At 36.9% G+C, this 19,306-nt stretch overlaps 1 protein-coding gene across 1 annotated transcript in view; it reads right to left on the bottom strand.

Moving 5' to 3' along the window:
* Positions 1-19,306, bottom strand: part of PARD3B (par-3 family cell polarity regulator beta) — a 966,908-nt gene that overhangs the window by 403,150 nt on the left and 544,452 nt on the right. The window contains exon 11 of the mRNA XM_090282860.1: positions 7,379-7,564. Coding sequence (XP_090138986.1) covers positions 7,379-7,564 — 186 coding nt within the window. The remainder of the gene's footprint in view (positions 1-7,378; positions 7,565-19,306) is intronic.

The following is a 19,306-nucleotide window of genomic DNA, read 5'->3' as shown; positions in this document are numbered from 1 at the left end:
AGTACCTGCCTATAGTTAGCCAATGCTTCCCATCACCTGTCCTATGACAATTTCAACCAAAATGAATGGGACATCCCTCCTCAATCACAGCTCTATTTTCTAGGGACAGTAAATTGCATTCTGGTGTACATACCATGGTGACTTGACCCATAATCTTCCTTCTCTCCAAAATGTCCTTTGCATTCCTGCTCACCTGTTGAATATTCCTTTGGAAGAAGGCTAAGCAACTGCCTTCCATTCACAGTTTTCTCCAAAGGGAGAATTAATTGCTCTATCATCTCAACACCCAAGATACTTTTATACTTGTCTACCATAACCCAGATCATATTAGAGTTGTTTACATACTTACTTTATCACCCTACCACCTCCCTAGATTATGGAATGAGTTGTCTTAAGTTTTCTGTCTCTAGTTTATTATCTACTGCATATCTCACAGCAGATGTTCAAGAAACACTTGCTAAATAGGGTCACTTGAAAAATATTTCATCCAAGTGCTTTGGGCCTGGTGTAAGTTTCAACTACAATAGACCAATTGTTTAATTTACAGACTATGACTATGAGAGATTCGTGAATCCAGGCTAACTTGGATACACCAGCACATGTTCAGAGAGCCTTTATAATTCTAAAACTGAAGCTTGATTACCTCCTGTGAACTGACTCAATATCTTGTCGGTCAGGTTGTAAAATTCTCAATGTATTTATCTAATTCAGTTATTGTCATAAAAGCCTCACTCCATTTCTATGTAGCAAACCAGTAAACTTATAGCCACATACCATTTACTCAGTACCTGTAGCACGAGACTTTTTAAAAAAGATAACTGAAGAGCATTTTTTTCGAGCATCAGAACATACATAAAACCATTCTGATATAATATTTTCAAAATGTATTATAATTCTTCCCATTTTGAACAGCTCCTGGAAATATGGGCATAAATAAATATATCGTAACTTAGAGCCTTTATTATAGTCATTACTGAATCTTATAATTTCCTCAGCAAGAAAATGTCAGAAGCACTCACTTAGAGTCATCACCATATTCACTGGCCTATGATGCAGTAATAGCATTCTGTGCTTGTTTTACACTTTTTCTGTTTCCGGTCATTTCAGCTTCCTCTCCATCCCTTCCTATCTCCTTCCTGATTTTCTGTTTTCAGTTTACTTTGGCCTAGAAAACCAGATAATAAAAAGCTTACTAAAGCATATGTGTTACATATGAATCAAAAAGATTCTGCATGAATACCTAACCAGATTAGAATCTCAGAGGCCTCTCCAATGTATTGAAAATTATTTATTTACTTAAAAAAATGAATAGTGCTTTTGTATGTGTTATGATTGCTAAAAGCCTGGTTATTAGAAAAATGAGCCCAAAGTAGATTATCTAAAAGAAAACTCTGAGCACATTATAAACTCCTATCTGTACTTATCATGAAGGTGAATATAGCTTCTTAGGTGAAAGGTACTGTTTTCAGATTCAAAGTATCATCATCTTGGAATATGAACTTTTGTAGATTATAATTTCCTTTTTGATTAGGTCTGTCAACTCTTTTTTTTTTTTCAAGCCTACTAAGACAATCACAGAGTTCAAAATATACATCACATTGATGTAGACTTCCAAAATTTTATCCATCATGGTAGAAATTTATTTTTAATTTGCATGTCCATGCATGAATTAAAAAATGTGAGAGTGATAAAGGTCATCAAAAAAAGTAATAACTGATACTGGTGTTGTGGGATTTTAAAAGTAATATTACATATTTATAAAATAGTTATTACTGCAGAAAACTCATATAGTCAGGCTTATCATTTATGGGCTAACATATACTTACATTTTCAGCTTTTTTAAAAAAGGAAATTGGCTAAAAATAATTGACATAATATAATTGATAATTTTCTCATTTCTAAATTAGTAATTTAATTTTTTAAGGTAAAATTCTTAATGGATAAACAGTGAGTGTAAAATTTTCCTGGTAAAGTTTCTGCTTTTTGTTTTTTTTAATCCTCACCCAAAGATATGTTTATTGATTTTAAAGAGAGAGGAAGTAGGGTGGGGGAGAAAAAGAGAGAGTGAGAACATTGGTATAAATGAGAAACATCAATCGGTTGCCTCTAGAACAAGCCCCACTGGGGATCGAACCCACAACCTAGATGTGTGCCGCAGCCAGCAATCAAATTGATAACCTTTTTGTGTACTGTATGAAGCTCCAAACAACGGAGCTACCTGGCTGGGGTGGAAAGTTCCTGCTTTTACTTGTTCATAAGATGTATAATGTTTTTGTGATTAGGATAAAATGCTAGAGTTTGGCTTCTAACATTTGAGGATTTACACAGAGCTATTTGTTCACTCAGATTGTATGGTCCTTTTGTCAAAGGTAAAAATCTGGAAGGCATGTCTACTGGTAATGATCTTTACAGTTCTCTCCCAGTAGAAAATATTATCAATTTTAAGGAAAATGAAGAGTTGAGGAAATCATTTAACATTAGTGTTTCTTAAAAAGCTGTCCCTTTTATCTTCCTTTGAATTCATTAATTATAGATCTGTCACATGATTTATAGATGCCAGCAGAGATGGAGGTGGAAATTACTCATGCTGGGAACTCCTACTGGACTCCTGTTAAGAGCCTGGAAGCTATTAAATGTTCCTTATTATGAAGAGATGTGAAGATTTAGAATCAAGCCCCATGTTCCCAGAAATTCTAGAATTGTGCATAGTCTCTCCAAAAATTCATATTTTAGTCATTTTAAAAATAGGAGATTGCTTATATTAGATAAAACTTTTTCTTTCACCTATTACTGAATAGTGTAGATTATGAAATTCTGCATCTCTCAGAGGGAAGCATTCAAATTTCCTAAGCACACAAAAATCAAATCATTTAAATTATGTCTATTTCATATTCTGAGTGCATGCATTTGTAATTAGCTATGTCAGGCATTTTTCTTTCATCTAATTTCATCATCATCAAGTAGTATTTATTAGGCACAAACCTGGCTAATTAATTTTCTAAAGAATAACAGATATTCTTAAATTCATTCTCTCTATTTAAGAGCTCTTAAATAATCTACCTCATATATGACATTATTCCCTTAGCAAAAATTGTCTTTAAATTTTAATTTTTACCTTATTATTTCAAGGCTTCCACAGGACACATTTCAGTCCCATAGTCAGTATATTCAAATAAAAAAATAAGGTTCTGTGAAATTTCTGTTTTTATTACACGTTAATATTCTACCTCAATTAAAAATATCACTATTCTAGTTATATATTTTTTGTAGAAGTGATTTGTTTTTAAGGTAAAAAATAAAATTTATATTAGTATAATCAAATAGTTGTAAAAATGAGTTTTCTCCAAAAAGGATTCAATTAATATGGTACATCAAAAGCAAGGCAAAAAAAGGCCAGTGGTTTTAGAATTCAAAATGTTTAGCAAATAAGAATGAAAATATCTAAGGACTTCAATCTGATAATCAAGATTTTATGTTTGCTTTTATGGAGAAAAGGAAAAGCTACTTTTAATGTGGGTTTTGAGAAAGGAGAGCATTTTTCTCGAGGGCTTTTTTTTTTTTTTTCCCACTACAACAAAAGCAATGTTTCCTTTCACTTACCAGTCATACATTAACTTTAAACTCCAATTGCAAAAGTGAAATTTTAGAAAAGCACATGACATATTATTTTTTTCAATTCATAGTCCTTGGATCATGAGAGTTTAACTCGTATACTTGGATGGAGTATATTTTGGTTCTGGAAGCAACTGCCCTGTACTTTGGCGGCAAATGCCCAGGAAGTATGACAGAAAATGAAATGAAACTACAAAATACAATAATCCATGGTATTGTTTAAGCATGTTAGCCTCAGTATTCTGAGTTGTATTTGGCTGTCATGGTCAATAGTTACTTTTTACATTGCAAAGCAAGCTCAGAAGGATGCTCCTGAGGGGTCCACAGAGACCTGTCGATGCCAACATGGTCTGAAATGCAAATGCTGGGCTCTAACATGAGCAGGGAAGAGTTTCTGGGCTTCTGGACTGGAATTTAAATATTTAAGCATTTGAATAACTCTGCACAGGGTAAAATACCATTTAGCTTGCCGTTAGAGTGAGTTAGGGATTCACTTCCAAGAGGGAATTCTAGGGGAGCTGGATGCTCCTACTTACGAATAGAGATTTACTATCAGAAGTGACTTAAATAAGAGTTGAAATGATAGAAAGCAGTAGCCTGAAAGGTAAGGTGGGGGTGGGGTGGGGGGAAGAGGCATTCAATTATAGTCATAGTCGTTCAGGAGTTTTACATCTGGCACGAAGTAGCTTATCTCTGTTTACACCAGCTGAAGCCCCCAGGAGAGCAGAGCACACCGCAATCCACAGGAAGAATTTGGTCATAGCTTTCAAAGTAGTTTAGTTTTCAAAAACCCACCTTCCCTAAAGGGAAAAAACACCTTGAGAACCAATTAGTGGTATAAAGGGCTAGGAGAAAAAGACTATGCTTTGGCAGAAAGATTATTTTGTTGATTTCGGGTAAAAACCTGGGGCCAGATGCTAAAGCCTGTGTCCCCATGCTTATCTCCCCTTTGCCCTAGGGATATGCAGTCTGTTACATTTGCATCTTCTGAACAGGGACACGAACAAAGTCTCAAAACAATTTTTGTAAAGCATAATCCTGCATCACAGAACAGGTGGCAATTTTCTGAGGAGGAACAGTGGAAAATTGGAACAGCCGAAGGAGAATAGAAACACTCCTTTTTTCCTAGTTAATCAGATTCCTTGTAAGCAACGCTTAGGCCTCTTCCCTTTACACCGCAAGTAAACAAGACAAATGGGTACTAAACAGTCACAATAAAGCTAAATTCATGATTGATGCCTTGTACTGTTTAAGATCAGCTATAAATATGCTGTCCAGTGGTTTTTAATGGTGTGACTGTCTGACTCAGCAGACCAGTGTCAGGAAAGAAATTTACATAAATGGAAAGTGAAATCTTTCTGCAAGAAACAGGACCGTTAGAAACTGCTTAGGTAAGGAGATGCTCACTTTCACAAACATGGATATACATATTAATCCAGCTCTCCAATATCTGCTTGAGCGTAAGTTATTGCACATCAAAAAGCTAAGATGTTTGCTTTTAATTTCCAAAAATTCATTTCAGTTTCCATTTTACTTGGAATAAATTCTGCAAATAGAGCTGTCATTTGAATGAGGAGAATAATACTAAGCTGATGTCCACAAACATGACCAAGACTCATCCTCAAACAGCACATGCTCAGAGGGCCTGGCTAAGAATGACAAGCCTGACACAAGATAATTCCAGGACACCATCCCCTGATCTCTGGGAAGATGAACAGATTCAATGAAGGAGCCTTCACCTCAGGGCAGCATAGCACAGAGTCTGAAGTCAGGCTGCCTGGATTCAAATTTCTGTTTATGCAATTCCTGGCCATGTGACCACAGGCACAGAGGTGGAGAGGCATTCACCACTGCAACCTACAATTTCCCCTTGGTGAAATGACATAATAACAGTCCAGTGTGAGTGTAAAGAATAAAAGTAGAGAAGCCACCCAAAATACTTTCCATGCTATCCAGCATATATTTGCACAATGAACAATGGATATTATTTGCTGTTGTTGTTTTATTACTATTATTTTCCTTTTGCTCCTGGTTCAGCATTTCTGAGCCAGATTGGGGAGTCTGAGAGAGAGGATGATGGGCCTCAATTCTTCATCTTTCTTTGCTTTGCACGGGGAAAAGTGTGGATGGACTATGCTTCCTTATGGGTGGACTATGTTTCCTCATGCCTTGGATTGACTTTGGACTCAACCATATGACTTGTTTTTGCCAATGGTGTGTGCATGTGTGTGTGCATGCACACGTGTGTGTGTGTAGTAACAGTGAGCCAGTTTGGATCCCAGAATTTATGAGACTTCATCCATTGCTGTGGGCTCTCTGACAACTCATTGCATAAGAAGAACATGCTTCAGCTATCCTGCTGGTCCAAGACACAGGTGAAATGTGGGGAGCACAGTCAGACTTGTCAACCTACAGTGTGACAGAGAGAGACTAGCCTGGTTCCAAACCCCTCCAGCTGTCCTGCAGTCAGGAGGGCCATGAGGAAAATAAAGACTTACTGATGTATGTTACTAAAATTTTGTCATTATTTATTATGCAACAAAAGTTAACTGATCCAAGGATTGGATTGAAGAATTGTCTATCCACAATGCATTTCTTATTTCCCAAATAAAAAGACATTACCTCAGTATCTATGTCTGAAAAAAATGATAAAATAAGTTGAAGAAGAAAAGTGCTTCAACAAAGCCAGGATTCTAGGACCAGGGCTGCTCCTACGAACCCTAACTAGGCCTTCTTGGCATTTGTGTGGGAGATGGCATGCATTATTAATATCAGGGTTATTTAAATACAGCTAACATTTATTGAAGGTTTACCATAGGCACTGTGCTAGGCACTGTATATATATTGTCTCATTTTGTCCTCACAAGAGCACCAGGAGCTACACACACTAATTGTACTCTTTTTACAAATGAGGAAACTGAGGCACAGTGAGGACAAGAAGCCTACCTACATTCAGAGAGCGAGAGTAGTTAAGGTCAGATTCAAACTCAGGAGGTCTCACTGTCCAGCCGGGGTTGATGTCCAGCTCAACATGTTTCGCCTCCTGCAATCACTTCACTGCTTTAATCACATTTTCTGTATTACTGTATTTAATCCTTAAAACCCTGTGAGTTAGTTCCTTGCTAGCGGGTGGTGGAGTTGGATTTGAACACAAGCAGTCTAGTTAACTATAGATTACACTATGTTAACAACTATGATCACACTCCTGATCAAATGTGAAAGGGCAGAATCATGTTCTTCCCCCTTTTTTGAAATGTATAGGCTTCTCCAAGTTCAAAGGCAAATATGCACTCCCAGCACCATGTTTATCTTCAAGTGTATAAACTGTGACAAATGACCTTAGTTTGTACTACAATCACTCACAGGTTCCACTGAGCCTTTTTTCTTGCAAGCACAATTCTCTTATTTGCTGCCTTTACATTGACTTAATTTTTTTTAGTTCTGTTTTTCTGATTGTGTATTTTGAGGTTCAAGTCTGTCAGGTTACAAATGCAGAGTAATACTAAAAGAGTAATAAAAGGAATGCAAAAAGGAATATCAATCGTGATAGGTTTGTAGAACCATGTCTAGGAAATGAAACTAACCACTTAAAGTATGAAAAGAGACCATTGCTGCCCAGATGGGTTGACACATCCATTTCCTGAACGTGGCAGGAAAGCCTCAGGGGTCTCACACCTCTGCACACTTTCCCCATCCAGTCCTCAAGCTCAAAAGAGCCACATCCCTAAGTACTTCCCATTGATGTGGAAACGTCATTCTTACCCACCTTAAAAGCAGCACCTCCATGGATAATGGATTTGATAAAAATCCCCAAGTCTGTTCCAGTGTCTCGAGATTTGTTCCCTTTCAGGCTCACGCCAAGACCAGCAGAGCCAGAATCGTTCAGGGGGATCTCAAAGGTGAGTTGATCGGTTGTCTCCGGAGAGAGAGCATGGCAATCAGGTTCTCCTTTCTGATGGGGAAATGCACACAAAAAGAGCAAAGGGAAGAAAGCAGGTTAATATCTACACACTCACATAGCCAAACACGGATGCATTTGCTAAGACAGAATGACTGGACCTCTAACAGCATATCCCTGCTCCCGCTGGGAAAAGGGTGGTCTTTTTCTCCGCAAGGTGCCAACACCACATCCAGGGAGAGGTGGAAGAGTTTTGTGGAATAATATTTGGTCATGGGCAATAGAGAGGATCCTTTGGCAAGGCAGAGCCAAGTCATCTGAAACATTGTAGAAGTATTTGGAATTTTGGCAGAATATTCTCAATAAATAAAGAGGCTAGGCATTAGACTTAGGGAATCTTAGATACCAGAAAAGACGTTAGAGATAGTGTGATTGTAACACCTTCATTTTATAGAAGAAGAAACAGAACTTTGTGCTAAAATTGTAAAGAAATTATCTGGCTTATATAATTTAAAACATATCATTTACCATGAAAACAATGCTATTGATAAAGAATGTCAATAGGATACAGAACATTAAAAAATGTTATTTTAATGTTAGAGAGATGTGATTTATAATGGATATCACTGAATTAAATTTTACTTTGTCAAAACTCAGGCTTTAAGCATGTTTCTTCGGGTAGGATAACTGACTGGCAATCCATTTTTAAACATAAAAAGCAGTAATGTACAACAAATACTGATGTTTTCCCTGACAAATGATACCTATCTGCAAGAGTAGCTGTTCTCAAAAAATACAGAATATGGTGGCAAAAGGCACATTTAGGGCTCAGGTATCCAGGGAGAAATCCATGGTTAATCACATTGGGTCCCTAGTGTTTTCAAATATACACGAGTGGTGATAAGAAGGTGCTGTCCACATGGTAAACTTTGCAGGTGCCTCTCCCACATCCCTCCCAAGCTTGCAGAAATGTGAAACTCTGCTTCAGGGTTAAAATTGGAAAATGAGATAGCCCTGCAAACCATCAACTCATTCTAGGTCAGTAATTCCTTCCTCTCTATAATTATGTCTAGAGACTCTCCTCTGAAGGCCACTTTGAGGGACTCTTATGTAGAATTACGTATTTTAAAAATTACTATGAATGTCTGAATGTCAGTCACAAAATAACAACTATAAAATCAGAGGTAGCAAAGAACCCATAATTAAAACAGGATTAGGTCTGATCATAGCCAGATCCACTGGCATGGCATTTTCAGCTCCTACCAAAATAGAAAAAACCCATGTCAAACTTTACAGAAATAGTTCCTTCATTTAATTTCATTGTAAATGAAGTTAACTATAAATATTTTGACAAAAGGTAGTTTTAAAGAAATGAAACTTTATTGCTTAATTTAATAAACGTATTACAGGTTAGCTCTTTTAACAAATTCATTTTATTATTATCTAAAAAGAAATCCTTTTATTTGATTTAAACTAGCTGTCTTTTGTCCGTTGCAATGCCAGAACTAGATACTAAATGTAAATTACTACCCTTCATCTTTGTCTTCCAAAATGCCCTATTTAGAATCCATAACATTTCATAATCATTTACAGTTCCAGGTCTCTCTGGGATTTAGTTAATTTAAGTCTAATAAAGTTCTACTGAATTAAAGTATAAATTAAAGAACAGCTGTTCTTACTAGAAGTTTGTGAAAGAGAAAGACTAGAAAGCTGCTCTGGCTTTTTATCTGCAGAGACAAAGCGACACGAGGAAAAGTTTTGCTTGAGTAGTACCTTCAAACCTCTGTATTCTATAATTAAATCAGCTTTTGGCAATTGCTTAATTCTTAAGAAGTTCAACAACCACTATTTGCACTAACACCTTTCATTTATCACTTAAGTAGTAAAAACAAAATAGAAATCAGGTGACAGTATGGTTGGTTATCTTTTCATTTTAAATGTAAAATTTATCTTTTATAAGTCCCTGATCTCTGAGGACAAACTAGTGCTGACAATGACTGAGTGGTTCTCTTCTGAGTGTTTTCCGCGTATCAACACACCTACTTTTCACATCAGTCCTTTGGGGATTATTACCATGCACAAACTAGTGCTGACAATGACTGAGTGGTTCTCTTCTGAGTGTTTTCCGCGTATCAACACACCTACTTTTCACATCAGTCCTTTGGGGATTATTACCATGCCCATTTACAGATGAGAAAACTGAGGTGCACAGCAGTTTGTAAGTACTGTGTGTGTGTAAGTACCATGTGCATGTGCGCAGTACTGTGTGTGCATGTACTGTGTGTGCACATATGCAAGTACCAAGTGTGCATGTGGGTAAGTACCATGCCTACTGTCCATTCAACTTGTCAGTGTTGAAGTTCTGTGGAGCCCATGCCCTGTGGTTCCTGTGTCAGACTCTTAGCTGCTAAGCTAAGTCTCAGCGTCTGTGAACCACCATGACTTGGCCTCACCGCAAGAAATTCTAACACAGAGTCCTACAGTGACAGTGAGATGCCACGCAGTTTCACATTTTCCACCCAATAACAGTTATGTTTTATATCTTTCTTATGCTATACTAGGCTTGAGCCATAATTAGTGGTGTCTAATAACAGCAAACTTTCCAATGGCGAAGGAAGCCATCACAGTAGTTATCACAGCCATTTCCTCTGTTAGAAGTAAATGTCCCTTTACCTAATGTACAAAAAAGTCAATATGCTGAATGTCTTCCTCTAATAATCTTGGTTCAACTAGTAACTCTGAGGATTAAATTCAAATCTTGAGAGACAACATTATGGAGCAGGAAGGACACAGGTAAGAGGTATAAAGTTCTCACAGGGGCCCCAAAGGCAGGACCTTAGCGATACAATGATCCCAAAAGATCATCCAGACCTTAGACTCTCCCTGGCGTCCTATCTTTTGGACCAGAGCTTTTACCACACTGTGTCAGAAGCATCCCTTGCTTTTTCCACCCAACTTCCAGTGGAGGCAAAAAATCCAAAGAGGCAAGCTTGGCATAGTAAGGGAAATCTTACAAATTTCATTTAGTTTTTGTCTTTTCATTTTCTCTTGTACTTTGCTGCTAGAGGCCATGTTTCTAGATTCAAATTCCTTGAGGTTCCTTGAGCAGGGCCCAGGATGGATGCTCAGATGCCTGAACTCTGCATGTGCTCAGGTCTAATGTCCTAGCACCTGCCCTGGGCCAGCCATACAGGATCCTCAACTCAGACTTTCTCAACCCCTGCATGACTGATACTGGGGACCTGATAATTCTCTGCTGTAAGGCACTGCCCTATGCATTGTAGGGTATTTAGTAGAATCCCTGTCTACTACCCACTAGATGCCAGTCGTAGCTCCTTCTGCAGTTGTGACAATCAAAAAAGCCTTTAGACACTGCTAACTGTCTGCTGGAGGCAAAATCGCCTCAAGTTGAGAACCATGGCTCTGAATCAACAATTACCAAATGTGGTCGAGGTCAAGGCCACCAGGGTCCAGAGAGGTATTTGAGTCTACAGAACTGTCTGTCCATATATTCCTAAGTCCCAGGAGGGGGTGAAGGTAAAAACCCCTTCAACTGACTACGTCTCAGGCTCATAGGTTCATGACTGACCACTTAGTTGGTCAGAATGAACTACTAGGGAATTCTGCACTTAGTTATGTCTGGTATCATAGCACATAATTTTCCAGAGGCAGGAATGTGATCTTTGTGTCATGAACAGAGTAGGAAAGGTGATAAATATTAAACTTATTGGTTCATATGAGAAATACTACCTTTAACTTACATAGGAATCAAGAATAAAATGCAGCCTATCAAGTGGTGTTTGTTAGGTTAGCTATGCTTGTATGTATGTTTTTGTACCCCTATTTGTTAAGAATCACAGAATTATATGAAATAACATTGACACAAAGACTTTTAATCATGTGAGACTATGATACATAATTAAGCACAAAACCTTATATGTAAGGTACATAAGGTCTGTCCAGAAAGTATGCAGCCATATATTACAAAAAATAGAGATGTTTATTGAAGAAGATACAAGATACAAGAAACATTGTACATAAGACAATGATGCCTCCGTCCCTTTCAGAGTATGCACCTTGGGACCTCACATATTCCTGTAATTGCCATCAGCTGTCCCATCATATTTTCCTGAATCTCACTGGCGGTGGGAAATCTCTTCACTGGCGGTCTGAAATCTCTTTCCTTTCAAAGGTGATTTAGTTTTGGGAAGAGCCAGAAGTCTCAGGGCACCAAATCAGGGCTGTTAGCAGGGCTGAGTCACCCGGATGATTTGATGTTTTGCCAAAAAACTCTGCATGAGATGTGATGCATGAGTGGGCACACTGTCATGATGAAGCTGCCAATCACTAGTTGACCATAGCTGCGGCCTCTGAATCACCCAAATAGTTTCCGCAGAGGAATGTTCAAGCTTAACACAAATTTTGATGCAGATCTGTTACTCTGCTTGCTTGGTCATTTTGAATGCAATGGCCACACAGTACACATGCTCACTCAATGGCATCTACTGCCCCCACTGACTAGTACAGTGAAGTCGTCATTGTTCACACATGTGGATTTCAGTCCACTGTCCTTGGCTGCCAGGTTATATCAATGTCATGCAAACCATTCTTTTTATATCAACAATGGCTGGGCTTTTTCCAGACAGACCTCGTATTTCATTTATGTAACACAGACACTTTATATACATACACAGGCACCTACTCATCTACCTGTTACCTACCTGTCCCTATCCTGCCTCAGCTATTTCTATAGAAATAACTTGTTTATCTACTGGCACTGGAATATGGACCATTCTTATTCAGTAGTATTTATAAGGAGTATATATGCTGTATATATTCTTTAAAAACTATATATAATATAAAATATGTATACATGTTCTATAAACATATGTATGTGCATCTGTCTAGTACATTTATAGCTCCTCCTAGAATCATCAATGACTTTCATGTTGCTGAATTCTCATGTTTCATCTTTCTTGTTGTATAGTAGCATTAGACTCAATTGCTGAAGACCTTACTTCTTGAAATGCTTCCTTCTCTTGGTCCCAGGCATGATTCTTTCATAGTTAACCTTCTACTAACTGTGTACTCTTTTTTAATCCCCTTGGCAGATTCTTTTTCATCTCACCAGTCTCTAAATACTAGAATGTCCTAGGGATCAATCATATGACCTTTGATTTTCTTTCCCTTCCTCACTCATCTAATTTCCTGGTTTTAATTATCATCTACACAGTCATGAGTCACGAATGCTTACCTTCATTCCTCTCTCCTACACTATAGAGGCATAAGCAATTTTCTAGTGATCAACACCATCAGGATTTTTACCTTGAAATTACCATAGTCAAATAGGTCATCCCTTAAATCGTTCTTCCTGAACAAGTTAATGGCAATTGTATTCTTCCGGACATCCAAGCAAGAGACCTCAAAGTCATTGTCAACTCCCTCCTTACCTCACACTCGACATCCGGCCTGTCAGCAACTCCTGTACATTCTACCTTAAACACACACACAGAATCCTACCCCGCCAACTATCTCAAGCCCTGCTTCTCACTTGACCCGCCCCGGAACAGCGCCTCCTATCTACCTGCCTTCTTCCACTCTCTCCTCTTCAGGCTATTCCTCAACACCCCAGCCAGAGTGGTCACATTAAACCAAATACTCAAACCCTTCTAGTGCCTTCCCACCTTATTCAGAGAAAAACCCAGTCGTTAACAATGTCCTGTAAACTCCGCCAAGCTGAGTGCCCTGACTCTGCTCTCTGACCCCGTCTCCTTCTATTCACCCTGCACCTGCCACATTGGCCTGCCTGTTGTCTTCAATGCCACATGCATGCTTCTGCCCCAAGTCCTCCGCACGGCCTCTTCCCTCTGCTCTGAATGCTCTTCCCCTACATTTCTGCAGACCTCCTTCCCTCACTGCCTCCAGTTCTCTGTCCAAATGCCAATTTATGAGTGAGGAGTTCCCTGACCACTCTGTTTAACATCGCTTTTAAGGGCCTCCCAACACCACCCTACCCATGTCCATTATTCTGCTTTATTTCTCTCCATAGCATTTATCACACACTGTGTACTGACTTGCTTACTTTTAAATAACATCTCTTAAATGAAGGAAGTTGTATATTGTTCTATTTTTTGTACTGAGTCATTAGTGTTTAAAATAGTACCAGACTCAAAAAAAAGGGCACTGTATAATTATTTGTTGAAAGAATTAATATATGAATAAGTGTCCAACAGTATGTGCTTGTGTGTGTGTGTGTATATCTGTGAATTGTATTTGTGGGATTGGATATACTATATGCAGATGGATAAATTGCTGGGACTACACTTAATTCCTACTATTACGGTTTCATTAATTTAAGTCTTTATACAAACTAGTTTTTACATTAAAATAATAATAAAGTATCACAGTTATGAGGAACCTTAAAAGTAATCTAGTCCTATTTCTTTTTTCATACCATACTTCCTGCTCTTAGGAGAGATAACAACTCAATTCAGCTTTAATATCAAATCCTCAAGGAAGGCACCACAATGTGTCACAGTCACCAGTTTGTGATAGACATGGGCTATTCATGATTTTAAATGGCATCATGTACCTCAAATCATAAGTGAACCTTGCAGACAGCAACATTCATGGTACATTTCATCAACTTTGGGAAGCACTGTAATCAAGTACTACACCTACATTATCTATCCACTTATCTGTCTTTCTGTCTATCCTTCCGTGCACATCCATACATATGTACACACACACATAAACAGAAGTTTCATGAGATCATACCCAGGGTGCAATGGATTCTAGTATTTTCTAAGTTATTTTATTTTTTAAAAGCTTTGATCACAACCCACTACATTAAAATAATGGAGTCTAATTTTCAACTTGGAAAACATGACAATGATATATACATATATATGTAATATCTTTATTAAATAAAAAAATGCAAAACCAAATGGTGAGTAAAATGTTAACTGCTTTTGCTTTTTTAATTTGTATAAGCCTTTTTCATGCTTTATCCTATCCACCCCCAGCCTCAACTAACTCATTATTGTTTTTCAGGCAAATGTTCTTCAAGTTCTTATAGCTGTTGATTTGTTCCACCCTAATTACATATATATTTCCTTTTCTCTCCCATTCAATTATCTCTTTTCCTATTTCTCCATTCTCTCGTTTTATTCTCTATAATACTATGTTTATACCTAAGCATGATGAATAACCTATCACAATTGGAATTCAGGAATGAGACCGATCCATTCCGGTTCAAGTGACAAGAGATGATCTTTGTAAACCACAGTCATTTGACAAATTTTTATCAAGCATCTATTATGCACTAAACAGTGTAATGTGAAATGGCCCATCTATACAAAACATAACGGGCAAAAATCTTATGGAACAACATGAGAGGTCCTTGCATTTCCATTCACAGTATTACCTGAGAGGAAAAATATAGACTTTAAAAATAGGAAAAGAGGAAACAGAGGAATCTACATGGTTGGACCTTGCTAGATATTCAAACCATTTTTATCAAACAAACATCAAAAGTAATTATTTGGTGTGAGAGGACAAGAGGGAGGCAGGAAGATGGATGACTGGGGAGGCATCTATATTATTAGCTTAAGAGTGTTCCAAATGGGGCCATTTCTGGAATCACAAATGTTCTTGTGTCGTAAAGTAGTGCTTGATTCACGCATGCAAGTGGTAATAACCCAGCTTTCAAAGCCCGGGGGAATCCACCAGTCTGCAGGGCCAATGTTCAATTTCCCAGAAGCCCAGGTCAGACCTGAAAGCATCCATGCTGAACCTTTTATGGCCCTCATTTCATTAAATGCTGTGTTCTTGGCTCAGCATGAGTAAGTTCTGGTTGTCTTTGCCTTGCCTCCCAAATGTGTAATTAGTCTGTGTTGTGAGCTGCTTATTTTATGCAAGACTTATGTTCCACATGCAATCATTTTGTCAATTACCAAAACTCAAACAAAAGGCCTTTAAGAAAAAAAATGAATAACTTTTTCTTTTAATATCAAGCAAGAGCCATACCTGGCAATTTTGCCAGAATATTTTATAATAAGCTTAACCACTGTTAACTTTTTTTGAATAAGTAAATTCTAAGGAATTTAAGGAGATGAAATTTTTGTTACCACTAAATAAATTTTTACAACAATGAAAGGATAAGACACCTGCAAGACACTTAATTTTCTGAAAAATTTTAAATCTTCTAGAGAAGCGTGGGTAGCTATTACAAACATGAAAGCTTTTTGGCCAATTGGATTATATAAGACTCAAAATGTGAATATCACCCTAGAGTGGGGATCAGAGGCTCATTCCAACAGCTGGGTGGCATTTTATTTTAGATTATATTTTTCAGAGAGTAAAGAAAAGAAGACAATGAGAGATGAGTGGGCACATGCAAATGTAAATGGTAATCTAAGGATGATCACTGTAATAAATTGTAAAAGACTTTTCCACCACTGCTGCTAATATAGAAATGAAATCAGCAGAACTCAGGGGGATTTACAAGTGGATAGATGATCTTTTAAAGTCTTTTGTCTTCTGGACAATATAGACAAATTACCAAAAAGAAGCAGAGATCATAGTGTAGATATATATATTTTTTAATTATACTATATCGACTTATACTACAGGTTATTCAGAATTAACACAAAGCTCAATATTATATATTAATCATATAGAAAACTGTAAGTTAGAGTTGCAATAAGTAGGAGAAGTTTTATAGAGCTACATGAAAGTAACACTGGTATTTACTTTTAATGGTGAAAAGTTTTAATGTAGATTTCTTATAGTTCATTAATAATTAATATGTTAGATATATGTCCTTATGTGATACTTACAAATGCAAATTTATTCAATTTAAAATAATTTTTAACCAAAGACCTGAATGAAGAAAATCTTATATAATATTTGCAATTGAGACACTTAATTTTTTCATGTTTTTTAAAAGGGGGCAAAAGGAGGAAACTACTGAAAGCGAGAGCTGATCTCTGACTGAATTTGTCAGAAAAACAAATTTCCTTAAGTAAAGGATTCATCTAATACCAGGAAACAAATGTCAGGAAATGGCTATTCTTTCTTGCCTGTTCAATCTAAAAGTACCTTAATTTAATACTAAGTCAGAGAGCAAAAGTAACAAAAGTAAAGTGATTCAGAGTGAAGATCCCTATAGGAACGTTCTCCCCCTCCTACTTAGAGTACATATGCTTGAAAACTCAGCAAGCTCAACAGTTTAGTGACACTGGCAACTTTTTTCCTTTTCAGATAAAGATTTTTAAAATGAATACAATATTCTGTCATTAAAAGTACTGTAAGTGAATATTTTATATTCAGACAGTACAGAATATTATAAAACTAAAACCTGCTTTGTTAATATTGAGAAACAGCAGGTCTTTTTGTTCTGTTTACTTCTTCCTATTAAAAGTGGATTAGAGAAATCTAATTACAAATGTCTTAAATATGTTATAAGCAATAATTTAGTGGTTGAACTATAAGAATACATGCTTTCATAGGAATATACGATCCAAGAACAATGTGATTGTAATAATTTACTGATCTAAAAAGGAGGCATAATGAGTCTGATTCTAAGAGGCAGAGATCTATCAGAGAAGCTGGGTTCTTTCCAATGTCTTTGGGCTTGTAAATACTTTGTATGCCAGGCTACCTGCACTTAACACCTTTAAAAGGCAATGCAACTGTCAAGGACAAAAGCGAAACATAAATAAGGATATGCAGCACCTCATGGAAGGGATCACACCAGTCATAGTGTCTGTTCCATCCACAGCCCCGCCCCCTGCTCAGGACGGGGTGGCACTGAGGAAATTGTAGATGCCCTCTGACCCTGCAACAGTCAGTCCACCAGCTGGATATTTTATTTTTCTGCATACATCTTTGTGTACTTTCTCTAGGTCACAATTAGCATCGGCAACAACAGAGTGAAGTCATGCCAAGCCTCAAAAGATTCAGAACAGCAAGAACATTCTGAAACTTTTAGAATGAGGGAGGGCTTATTTCACAGAGAGAAATAAATGTTTAGTTTCCTTATGAGAATATTTAAAATATATTATTATTTTTCAATTTTTGATTGGGAGACTTCTATAGATAGTTTCAAGGCAATAAATTACAGGTTGTTTTCACTGGGATTTTAGGAAGTATACAGTCACGGAATAAAATCTTCACCGTTACAGTAAAAGTGTAAGAATGTTCTACATAACATCATCTATTTTTAAGTATATGTGTCATTATTTAGGGTACAATAACTCTTTCAGTAAATATAATATGGCTTTCTTTCCAACTTAAGAATTCCAAAGGCAGAAATTACATCTCAGTCCTACATTTTCCCGAGAGGACCCTGTAAAATGTTCTTTCACTTTAAGGTGTACAGTCACGTTTACTGAGTCATGCTACAATGTAAAACAGTACAACTGCAGCCTTAAGAAAGTAATATTTGTTTAAAGGAGGAGGGGCAGTTTCTGTTTGTTGGTTAAGGCTATCAGAAAATAAAATGATAAAAATATAACCATTTTAACCCTAACCTTTTCTCTGATGTCTGAATTGAATTAAGGAGACTCCAGGTGGAAACCAATCCCCTTTAGTATACTATTAATAACAAATAATCCTGAATTCCAAATAGAGATTGAGAAATCTCAGTGTATGACAACCATTCTAAATTCACAGTACATGTTTATTATTTTAATGAGAATGCTCTTACCATATATATAATATTTATAAATACCATATACATATATAAAATACATCATTTTTAGTAAACATATAATTTGCCTTTTAATAATTAAATCAATTAACCTGTTAAAATTAATTTTCAGATATAACTAACTATAAAATAAGAAGTCATTTAGGTTCTATAGAGTATGAAAACCCATTAAAATTATACTGTGATATATCTTCTTATTCTCACTACTACAAAAAATTTTAAGGGAGAGGGGAAATCTACCCAAGGTTAATTAACGGGGGGAAGAGAATGAATGTATCAGTTGGCTGTTGCCATAAAAATGTTGCATAACAAACCATCTGAAAATTGTGACATCAAAAATAAGGCATTTATTTCTGGCTGACATATCTGTAGGTTGGAAGGGGTCTGGCTGACTCAGGCTGGGCTCCGGTAGGCCTGCTTCCATGCTGTGCACTAGGTGCATGTCTGTCTTACCTACATGAGTGGGCAAAAATAGGTCTACAGTTGTGAGTTCGTGAAACAGTTCATTCTTGTATTATTATTTATTAGTTATTGTATTATTTATGTGTATTAGCACTATAAACCTACTTTTGTCCACCCCTGTATTTCTCATCTTCCTTAGACCACTGAAAAGCTGATTTAAAACAGGACTTCAAAAAAAAAGAAAGTGATTTTAAAGGCTTTGATCAGAAAACATCCATAAACACCTCACTGGCCAGATGAATTAATATGGCCATGCTCACAGACTATGGTTTGAAAAGTACTCTTACGTTCCATGAGACCATAACAACAGTATGGATATATAATGCTATCATTGGAAGTGAGGAATAGAGACCAATAATTGCATTCACCAACTGGATGATTTTTTTTTTTTTTTTGACATGTGGGAGAAACCAAAGATTAATGATATATCATAGGGCTTATATTTCCCTTATCATATCTTTCTCTCCTTTTTGGGGGGTAATATTTTATTTATTTTAAGAGAGAGGAGAAGGGAGGGCTAAAGAGAGGGAGAGAAACACTTATGTAAGGGAGAAACATTGATTTATTGGTTGCCTCTTGCACGCCCCAGACCAGGGACAGAACCTGAAACCCAGGTGTGT

The sequence above is a fragment of the Furipterus horrens genome, unplaced genomic scaffold, assembly GCF_987537825.1.
Source record: "Furipterus horrens unplaced genomic scaffold, mFurHor1.1.pri manual_scaffold_1, whole genome shotgun sequence".
Classification (NCBI taxonomy): domain Eukaryota; kingdom Metazoa; phylum Chordata; class Mammalia; order Chiroptera; family Furipteridae; genus Furipterus; species Furipterus horrens.
Note: the sequence above shows the minus strand (reverse complement) of the source record. Positions and strands in the feature narration are given on the sequence as shown.